General features: G+C 34.4%; 2 protein-coding genes across 8 annotated transcripts in view; both read left to right on the top strand.

Moving 5' to 3' along the window:
* LOC106470422 (BTB/POZ domain-containing protein 6-like) overlaps nt 1-11,513 on the top strand; it is a 54,881-nt gene that overhangs the window by 39,004 nt on the left and 4,364 nt on the right. For 4 of the 7 annotated variants that reach the window (XM_013930980.2, XM_022399011.1, XM_022399007.1 and 1 more), the window contains exons 2-3: nt 7,264-7,715; nt 8,947-11,478. In XM_013930980.2, the coding sequence (XP_013786434.1) occupies nt 7,417-7,715; nt 8,947-9,745 (1,098 nt within the window). In that variant the 5' untranslated portion in view covers nt 7,264-7,416 and the 3' untranslated portion in view covers nt 9,746-11,478. Of the gene's footprint in view, nt 1-2,452; nt 2,572-7,263; nt 7,716-8,946; nt 11,479-11,513 lie in introns of those variants that run through there. The other 3 variants (XM_022399010.1, XM_013930979.2, XM_022399009.1) reach the window with 3 other exon arrangements.
* The window catches only part of LOC106470421, a 5,768-nt gene continuing 4,364 nt past the window's right edge, over nt 10,110-11,513 (top strand). Inside the window, exons 1-2 of the mRNA XM_013930978.2 lie at nt 10,110-10,121; nt 11,005-11,494. Of these exons, the coding sequence (XP_013786432.1) occupies nt 10,110-10,121; nt 11,005-11,494 (502 nt within the window). The remainder of the gene's footprint in view (nt 10,122-11,004; nt 11,495-11,513) is intronic.

Genomic DNA, 11,513 nt, shown 5'->3' with positions numbered 1-11,513 from the left:
AAGTACACCCTAGATCGTGAGACCGAGACAGGTAAATTTGAAAATAGGAAAGGAAGAGGTAGAACACCTAAATCATTGATATTGATGTTAAGTATCCTCTTTTATGCAGCCTTTGAGAAAGAAGGAAGACTTCCACTGATCTCAAACATGAGATAAATGACCATGTACCAAATGACAGAAAAGTGGCCAGATCTACAGTATCAAAAAGACTCAACGAGAATGGAATATTTGGTCATGTAGCAGTTAAAAAATCTTTACTTTGATCTCCAAATATTTTCAAGAGACTGAATTTTGCTAAAAAGTACAAAAACTGGACTGTTCATAATTGGAAAAGAGTGTTATGGACGGATGAGCCCAAGTTTGAAATATTTTGTTCAAAGCATAGGTTGTACATCCGGTGGAAGAAAGGTGAAAGATACTTACCTCAATGCATAGCACCTACAATGAAGCATGGGGGAGGCTATGTGATGGTTTGGGGGTGTTTTTATACTGAGGGCACAGGAGATATTTGCAAAATAGATGGAATAATGGACCAGAGTAAGTACCATCAGATACTGATCCATCATGGTATACTCAGTGGTTTGCGTACCATTGGTAAAGGATTATACTACCAGGAAGATAATGACTCAAACAATCATCCAAACTATGCAGAAATTACTTAGCTAAGACAGAACGTGCTAGAGTCATTCAAATGATGAAATGGCTCCACAGAGCCCTGATCTCAACCCAATTGTGCAGATCTGGGGTTTGATAGATAAAAAACTTGACAAATCACTGGTTACTTCCAAAGAAACTTTATGGGAGTATATTAGAGACATTTGGAGTAAATTCCCAAAGGACACTTTAATTAACTATGTTGCAACAATGCCTGAAAGACTATCTGCAGTTATTAAAGCAAAAGGAGGACACACAAAATATTAACTGTTTGCTGAGCTCAAGCACTTTTTTTCTACGACTAACCATTCTGGGGATACAGGACGTGACAAATAGACAGAAAAACATTTGGCTAATATATATTTAGATGGCTAAGAACTTCTTACACTAGGTTTACAGTATTCTAGTGTTGCTAACGTAAACATGTGACCTTGTTATCGACAACTACCTTCATGTTTTGACCAGTATTATTGGCCCATAGTTAGGGTAGTAACAACTACTATATATAACTATTGTAAATGATCTGTAGTAGTCAGTAGCAGTATAATGTTTTCTACTCAAAGAATCTGTTACGTTTTTATAAAAAGCTTAAAGTAGATAATGGCGTCACTTACCAAAAGAACTTCTTTTGAAGGGTAGGTGAAAATTTGAATATTATTACTAAAAGAGAAATACATGTACAGCAAAATTTCAGCTTTGCATGCGCACTAAACGTAACAAAACGTATCAGACAGTTGAGAAACAAAGAGATGAGTTTGAAATAAGGCGGAATATAGAGTTTTAATAACAACATTATATATCATGTTTGGGGTGTTTTACCTCAATGCTGGAACAGGTACAAACAGTGATAGTTTTAATTCGACATTAATATCTGCGAGACTTTTGTGTATATTTCTTTAATACGTATAATTTATGTTTAGGTTTCTTACCAACCCATTGTTAGGGGAGAACTTTAAAGAGATTATTTAAAAATTTATAAATGAACTCAGGGGTTATTGCGATTGAATGATATACAGTAAATTTTCCAAGATTTATTATTTGTATATATATATATTAATATTGTGTTGAAATTCCTAATGCGTTTTCACGTTCTGCGATGTAAGTTATACAATTACAGTTCAAAAGTTTATCATCTTTACAAAACTTAATATATTTATTCTTACTATCAGTTGTATGTAGATGGGCAGACAGATAGACATACCTGTTTGTCTCACTAGAAGATTGTAACACGAGTGCTAATATACTGAAGCTGATTTTTCTGTTTTATAGTTTATTATAATTACTTTTATTTGATTATTGTGAAGTACAAATCGACACAATGGGCTGTCTGTGCTCTTCCTACCGTGGCTATCAAAACCCAATGTTTAGCGTTGTAAGTCCTCAGATGTACCACTGAATCTCCAGTGAGAGACTCTATAGATACGACAAATAGATATTTCTCTTTTTTTGGACTGTAGTTTGAGTTTTCTATTTTTACCGGGTTTTCTTTGTTCTAGTCAGTTTTACATAGTAAACCCATGTAAATGTATTACAGGTAGTATCCATAAACAGAGTTAAGTAAGTTAGAGCAACTGTTAACCATAGTTTATCCAAACTGTCTATTTTCTTTTCACTGTCAGCTCTCAAAGGCAATGAATAAGGCTATAAAAATACATTAACTGTAGGTACTGTGTGTTCTGCAGTCGAATATTTTTACATTTTGAGCAAATTAACCATTGTAAATATATGCGTTAGTAAAACAGTAAGATACTTATTTCGATGTTTCTCGTACAGCAATATCATCTATGTTTTGTTTTAGATTGTCGAGTTACAGGAACAGCAAAGAAAAGCATGTGATATAATCAGAAATGGACAGAAGTGTTCCGTTGCTCCAGAGGAAAGTAAAATATATGATCAAGGATGAAAATGGTTAACAACGTTGAGTATATTTAACTAAGTTCATAATAAAGTTATATGTTTGGAACGGACTTACCGGAAATTAAGATACGTGACTCACAATAAAAGTAGCTTTCTTCGGCGATCGAGGATAGACAAGTAGTTTGTGCTGACTCTTAGAAAACGGTTACTTAAGTGTCTGCATAATTAACATCTCTAACATAATCAATTAACTAAACAACTGTGGGTTATCTGTAAATTGACGTGCTATAGGAAAGTTAACATGATTATGTACGAGAGAGAGGGAGAAGTTTGTTCTACTACATTGTTTAGGGCTCACTTCCAAAACTGAAGAAACGGAGCTCGAGACATAAACACAGTCTATCAATAAGTAAATAGATATCCATGCCAGAAAAAAATGTCGCTGTATTAAATAAACAAACCATGGGCAAAGAGTACAATATTATTACTCCTATTTAGTAGATCTGCTTTTTTCAATATTTATGGCAGAAACACGGTTACTTATAGTATTTACGAGATATGAAATCTGGGCCTGTAGGATTTCACCCCAATCCTTGCGAAGAACATGAACGGGGGATGTCCCTGGAAGTTAGTTGTTCTGGAGATTTATTCAGAAAAGGATCAAGGATGGACCACTCATGCTCAATAGGATTCATATCCGATGAGTAGCCTAGCTATGAAAGAGTTGTAATGCACTAGCCATCATTTTGTGATTCGGGCTGAATGACCAGGAACCCCAATAAAGATGAAAATATTGCCTTGTCTGGTAAGATGGTCACTGGTATAGACAGGTATAAGTTCTTGCTCGAGGTTTGCCATGTATCAGGCAGCAGTGACCGTCCTTTCGCATATTAATAATATGTCATCGTCCATCTGCTCAAACCGCATCGCATGTCGTGGCTTGAAGACAGTTCAACGAAGTTCTTCTGAGAATAATCTCCAAATACAACCTGGTCTATTATCCGCGAATTGTACGAACATGGACTTCTCGGATAACAATCACGGTGTTCCAAAAGACATTAGGATGTGATAACATTTGTGATGCCCTCTGCTGTTGGCGTATGATATTGCCTGGAGTGAGGAGTGGCTTCCATCTAACTAGTCTACCATTAGCCAATGATGTAAAGATAACTAATGATAATACTGGGACATATTTCCGCTTGTCCTTTGTTATAGGTCATTCTCCATACGTCTTCACAACACAAAATAGTGCAACCTTTGTTATAGGTCATTCTCCATACGTCTTCACAACACAAAATAGTGCAACCTTTTGTTATAGGTCATTCTCCATACGTCTTCACAACACAAAAGAGTGCGAACCTTTGTTATAGGTCATTCTCCATACGTCTTCACAACACAAAATAGTGCAACCTTTTGTTATAGGTCATTCTCCATACGTCTTCACAACACAAAATAGTGCAACCTTTTGTTATAGGTCATTCTCCATACGTCTTCACAACACAAAATAGTGCGACCCTTTGTTATAGGTCATTCTCCATACGTCTTCACAGCTCAGAAGAGTGCAACCCTTTGTTATAAGTCATTCTCCATACGTCTTCACAGCTCAGAAGAGTGCAACCCTTTGTTATAGATCATTCTCCATACGTCTTCACAGCTCAGAAGAGTGCAACTCTTTGTTATAGGTCATTCTCCATACGTCTTCACAGCTCAGAAGAGTCAACCCTTTGTTATAGGTCATTCTCCATACGTCTTCACAACACAAAATAGTGCAACCCTTTGTTATAGGTCATTCTTCATACGTCTTCACAACACAAAATAGTGCAACTCTTTGTTATAGGTCATTCTTCATACGTCTTCACAACACAAAATAGTCATTTTGTTGGCTATGAGCGCCTGCACTGTATAGAAACGTTTTTTAAGCAACTGTAGCTACATTTTCACCTTCCTTATACACTATGGACAATGGTATTGCAAAAGATCTGACGATTTCTTTCTGACTTCGATCCCCCATCCTATCGCCAAACTGTTTGGCCTCGTAACTAAGAATCGGATTCTGGTCGGTCTAGAAAAATCCAAGAGTTGGTGGTAGATGCTGTAAAGTATCTGCCTTTTCTGTAGTATGTAAGCTCAAAATTAGGGACTACTTTGAATATATAGTCCCTTGTTTATCTTTCTAGAAATTCTGTTAAAACCTGCTCGTCTCAATTTTTGCTTAGAAAGATTTGTAACTTATAATTATCCAGATTGAGTTTTCTGAAGTTATACTACATTCGTACATTTCTGTTATCATTATTTATAATGTGCTAGATACGTAGAAATGTGTCATGCCATTTACTGGAGAATTATTAGACTTTCTTGGAAGTGACACAGTAACCTGTTTAATTAAAGCTATTAAAAAACAGAAACTAAAATTTCTTGTAGTGTGTCATTTGGAAAAACGCACCTTTCTATTAGCGGCCTAGAGAATAGCATCTCCAGATTGCGAATTCGATGATTCATGGTTCGCGTTTCGTTGTCGTAAAAACGAGTGCAGACACTTTGGGGCCATGGGTATACTATAAGAATGATGGTCAAATCAAACTATTTGGTTACACAAGAGTTACCAAAAAGTTTCCGATGGACGCTGTTAACATTTCTTTATTTAGTCTATAGTCTAAATATAGTTTATAGTCTAAAACAAACAAACGAATAAAAAAACAACAGTAATTAGAGAAGTATTTACCTCGCCAAGTAAGAAAAACTATCTGATAAAAAATCATTGGTGTAATGATTTCCCTTCCGTTCCCTTCTCGTTTCTTTCTATGATGTTGTTTTGGTCAAGTGTCCGTTCCCTTCTCGTTTCTTTCTATGATGTTGTTTTGGTCAAGTGTCCGTTCCCTTCTCGTTTCTTTCTATGATGTTGTTTTGGTCAAGTGTCCGTTCCCTTCTCGTTTCTTTCTATGATGATGTTCTGGTCAAATGTCCAAGACTGTAAACCATGGTGGGAAAGTTAGGCCTAATTAATCACAAAGTAGTTAAGCCGCCTGTTTTGTTTGTTTGAATTTCGCTCAAAGGTACATAAGCTATTACCTAATAATGACTCAATACTATGGGTCCATGGTATCGAGTCATCATCAGGGAAGAGCTACATGGTTTTTAATGAAACTATAATGCGATAATGACTTAAACTATGGGTCCATAGTAAAAGTTTAAACAATTTGTATATATTTCTTGTGTTGACTATTGTTGACCCAACAGATTAAATTGAGCAGCCCGAAACAGCGCATGCGTTGGCCCAAAATGAGTATTAGCTTCTGAATTGAAACATACACTATAAGTTATTAGAGGCACAGTTTGCTTGTCATCCTGCTTTGAACATCTCACATGCGTTTGTTTATCAATACGAATATTTATCATACCTAAAAAACGTTTCGTGACGCGGTTTTTAAACATCGAATTAGTGCTATGAAAAGCGGTTGCGATATTTTATGCTATTAAACTGCACAAGCTCGGAGCTAATCGCCATGATTAGTTATTTTTTCAGGAAACCAATGCAAGTCTTTGGAAAGCCTAATTATGCTGTAATTGATGAATATGTTATATACAAACTTACTTGTAGCGCGCCAAAAGGTTACGTAAGAAAAAAAAAAATTGACAAGTGCATGTTCATAGCCGATAATAATATCCGTTCGTGGTCCGTGCTTTCCCTCGAGTACAGCTGCGGTGTCCCTACATTTACCTTTTTTCTGAAGTTGAACTCATGGACTCGTATTTAAATATATGTATTGTTTATAATGTGAATAAAGAATTTTTTGACTAGATAATGAGGGTTAGGCAAACAGAACATAAAGTCACGTGACAGTTAAGATAAATCCCTGAACGTCTGTAATGCACAAACATAGATATATATATAATATAGACCCAAGTGTCTAACTGTGTGTGTGTTACACATTACAAAATATTCAATCGAATAAGTTAACATTTACTCAGTGTCTGTAACATTACATTACAGTGTCTGTTACATTACATTACAGTATCTGTTACATTACAGTGTCTGTTACATTACATTACAGTATCTGTTACATTACATTACAATATCTGTAACATTACATTACAGTATCTGTTACATTACATTACAGTATATGTTACATTACATTACAGTATTTGTAACATTACATTACAGTATCTGTAACATTACATTACAGTATCTGTTACATTACATTACAGTATCTGTAACATTACATTACAGTATCTGTTACATTATATTACACTATATGTAACATTATATTACAGTATCTGTTACATTACATTACAGTATCTGTAACATTACATTACAGTATCTGTAACATTACATTACAGTATCTGTAACATTACATTACAGTATCTGTTACATTACATTACAGTATCTGTTACATTACATTTTTATTCACATTAAAATACTTCAATATCAATTTGTGTAATTAGGATGCTTTGAATGATTATATTCTTTTTTTCAAACTATTTTATTGCAGCTATTATTCAGATGACTTTATTTTTATTGGTAGGAATTGTAAGGAACTAAGTTTTATCTACCGATGAACGCTTTTAAACGTTTTTAGTAAGTTAGACAGTAGAAATTTAAAATGTTGCTCTATCGAAACATAAATGTTGATTTTCCCTTATAAAACTATCTACCTGTGCTCTTTTTCATTTGAATTTATTTAATAACTTATATTGCTGCAGTCGTTTTGTATTATAAACTTAAAATACTTTATTATTTTATTTCATAAACAGTGGTTACCAGAAAAGTTTGCCGACAGCGTCCTGCAACGAGAATACTGTTCCAATCAGACGAAATTTTTCTGAAAAATTTCCTAACTCCGTCAGCTCGCTTAGCACCGAGTCACACCTGCAGCAACGCAACGGGTGTTTTTCGACGTCCCCTCCATGCAGGTTATGTCGGATTTATCCGGTTCTCCACGTCATGCAGGGGACCGTGACTATCCACCACTGCCCTCTGCTCCCTCTCCCGGGCAAGTCCTATACAACAGTGAGGACCACTGTGACGTTATCCTTTTGGTTGGACAAGGGGAGAAGTGCTGGCGCTTTCCTGGTCATTCGTTTATTTTGTGCTCAGCTTCTCCTGTGTTTCAGTCGCTTTTGGCGCGTGAGGTGACAAATGGAGACTCTGTTAGTATCCTGAAGATCGAAGATGTTGAACCGTGTATCTTCGAAATCCTTCTAAGGTGTGATTTATAAAAATATCGTTAAATAATGAACTGAGAGAAAATTCAGTTACGTGTGATTTATAAAAATATCGTTAAGTAATGAACTGGGAGAAATTTCAGTTACGTGTGATTTATAAAAATATCGTTAAGTAATGAACTGGGAGAAATTTCAGTTACGTGTGATTTATAAAAATATTGTTAAGTAATGAACTGGGAGAAATTTCAGTTACGTGTGATTTATAAAAACATTGTTAAGTAATGAACTGAGAGAAAATTCAGTTACGTGTGATTTATAAAAATATCGTTAAGTAATGAACTGGGAGAAATTTCAGTTACGTGTGATTCATAAAAATATTTCTAAGTAATGAACTAAGAGAAAATTCAGTTACGTGTGATTTATAAAAATATTGTTAAGTAATGAACTGGGAGAAATTTCAGTTACATGTGATTTATAAAAATATCGTTAAGTAATGAACTGGGAGAAATTTCAGTTACGTGTGATTTATAAAAATATCGTTAAGTAATGAACTGGGAGAAATTTCAGTTACGTGTGATTTATAAAAATATTGTTAAGTAATGAACTGGGAGAAAATTCAGTTACGTGTGATTCATAAAAATATTTTTAAGTAATGAACTAAGAGAAAATTCAGTTACGTGTGATTTATAAAAACATTGTTAAGTAATGAACTGGGAGAAAATTCAGTTACGTGTGATTTATAAAAACATTGTTAAGTAATGAACTGGGAGAAAATTCAGTTACATGTGATTTATAAAAACATTGTTAAGTAATGAACTGGGAGAAAATTCAGTTACATGTGATTTATAAAAACATTGTTAAGTAATGAACTGGGAGAAAATTCAGTTAAGGAAACACCTTAAACGATATGACGTTAATAAAGTTTGTTAAGAAACTAGAATAAATGTGTTATTCACGTTTGTATTTATTAGATAACGACATAATACAGGAATGTTAACTCGGAAATATTTTTATATAAGAGAGAAAATTTAAGTCTCAAATAAAAGGAACAAAAGAAATACGAATGAAATAGAAAATGATTGATTTTATGTATTATTGCCAATGGCAGTAAACGGTAACTTGTATTGATCGGCTAAATGTATTAATATATATATATATACACATACTGGAGCCATGAAGAATAAAAATAGTTCTTTGTTATAAGCTAAGCGTTGTTCTATAATTATTGTACGTTTGAAATTTTAAGTTGTTGAGAGATTTTGTTTCTTTCAGGTATGTATATCGTGGAGCGGATGAGGTGAACCTTAATTCGGATCAGACAACAATGCAGCTGCTTACCGCGTCCAAAAAATATCTGTTACAGGAACTGTCTACCATCTGCCTCAAGTACCTGTGTGATCATGTAACAAAGGAAAATGTACTTGGGATATTAAGCTATTTGAAAAGATTATCAGGTAGCAGCGGTCACGACGAAGGGCAAAATTTGCAAAACGAACTATTAAACAAATGTGTTTCTATCATTGATGCCCACAGTGATTACGTGCTACTCAGTGGCGCTTTTGAGAATCTGGAGAAGGAGATCGTGATGGATATTGTTGCTCGGGATACCATCCAAGTACACTCAGAGCTAACAGTTTTTAACGCTTTGATGAACTGGGCTTGCCAAGAATGTAAACGCCAGAAAATAGAACTTACTTCTATGAACAAGAGAGCAGTTTTAGGAAAACTTTTATATTATGTTCGGTATTTGGTGATGAGTTTGGAGGAGTTTAGTTTGGGACCGGCCATCTCTGGAGCCCTTAGTGAGGAGGAGAAAAATAGCTTGACGAAACGTCTTAAGGGAGATTGCCTCTGTCCTCTACCCGATCAACTAAACGGGAGACGACAAACAATTAAGCGGCAGGGCTCTGCAGTTGCCGTCAGCACGACCGGTTCTTGTCATCTTGGTGCCGCCGGTCCTTCCGCTATTTCGCAGCCACCCTGTAAAACAAAGAAAAAGAAAAAAGCAACTCAGAAACTGGTCGAAGGTTTAGGCGACTTTTTCATTTACGCTATCCAGCTACTAGACTGATTAATCATGTTAGTTGGATTACTACATTACTTCAACATGTTATATTAAAATGGGTGAATTACTACATTACTTAAAGATGTTATATTAAAATGGGTTTTGTAAAAATATACCCATTTTAAACTAATATTTGACACTTTATTCTTCATGGAAGTATTTTGAAACTTAAGCTAAAAACTAACTACATTTGGGACAATTCACAGAAAGCAGGAGTTTACATGAAGCCTTACGTCTTACTGTAAGTTTGGATTTGTCCAATAAGAAAAAAAATCACATTGTAATCCAGGTCTTTATGAAAAAATCGCATGAAAATCAAGGTTTTTATTACAACCGTACATGGTAAGCCAGGTCTTTATGTAACACTTGTATGGAAATCCAGGTATTTATGAAAATCCCACATGATAATTCATGTCTTTATTAAAAACTTACATGGAAATCTAGTCATTATGAAACTTCTACACCAACTACTATGACCTGTTATGACTGAATGAATATCACAGTTTTGGGGAGTTTAAATACTTTTTCAGTACCACTAATACAAGCTTTTACCCGACTTAAGAGAGGGGTATAAAATTGTGACAATGTAAAAACCCTTTTCCAACTATTTCTTTATCCCTAAGATATACAACACACAATAGATAGTAGCATGATTGTGTTAGATTGATAATACATTAGGCTTAAAAATTGCGCTATGGAAACGTAAAATATAAAATGTTAGCGTAAACTTTTATTACAATGAAAAAAGCTACGTCTACTTGTGTATGTTGTTGTACGGAGACTACATACTGTATTAAACTTGTCGATAGTTTTGGTTATACAAAATTAGTAATAAATAACGTTAATTTTGGGACAATTCGTTTTAAACTAAAACTGAAACCCAAATCATTCGTTATATAGACTTAAAATATAGCTTAAATTTATTGTTGACTTTTATTTATTAGATGAAAATGCTAATGTGAAAAGATTATAATAATTGAAAAAGATTCATTTGAAAAAATGTGATTATCAAGAATATTTACACTTAATGCTGTTGTTCTGTTGGAGTTTCGAACAAGTACATTTTCAACGTGATCTTAGATTTTAAACTAACAAACTGCTTTTAAGTCATATCATATTGAATTAACTTAGGCTTAGAAATTAGATAAATTACTACTAAATAAATAGGAGAGCCTGAACACTTTTTGGAAGATCTGCCTTCCACAACTACTATGTTTCTATAATTTATAATATTGTGCATACACCTCTGAGTTGACTTCCTTTAGGTATGGTGTATTAGTTTAATAAAGGTTAGAGTTAGTGTAAAGGTTGAAAAGTTTAGAGGCGACTTAGTACATAGTGTTGAATGTGTAGAGGTTGAAAAGTTTAGAGGCGACTTAGTACATTGTGTTGAATGTGTAGAGGTTGAAAAGTTTAGAAGCGACTTAGTACATAGTGTTGAATGTGTAGAGGTTGAAAAGTTTAGAGGCGACTTAGTACATGATGTTGAATGTGTAGAGGCTAAAAAGTTTAGAAGCGACTTAGTACGTAGTGTTGAATGTGTAGAGGTTGAAAAGTTTATAAGCGACTTAGTACATGGTGTTGAATGTGTAGAGGCTAAAAAGTTTAGAAGCGACTTAGTACATAGTGTTGAATGTGTAGAGGTTGAAAAGTTTATAAGCGACTTAGTACATGGTGTTGAATGTATAGAGGTTGAAAAGTTTAGAGGCGACTTAGTACATAGTGTTGAATGTGTAGAGGTTGAAAAGTTTAGAGGCGACTTAGTACATAGTGT

This window comes from Limulus polyphemus, unplaced genomic scaffold (assembly GCF_000517525.1).
Source record: "Limulus polyphemus unplaced genomic scaffold, Limulus_polyphemus-2.1.2 Scaffold3992, whole genome shotgun sequence".
Classification (NCBI taxonomy): domain Eukaryota; kingdom Metazoa; phylum Arthropoda; class Merostomata; order Xiphosura; family Limulidae; genus Limulus; species Limulus polyphemus.
The sequence above is the reverse complement of the archived record's forward strand: the minus strand, read 5'-3'. Positions and strand labels throughout refer to the sequence as shown.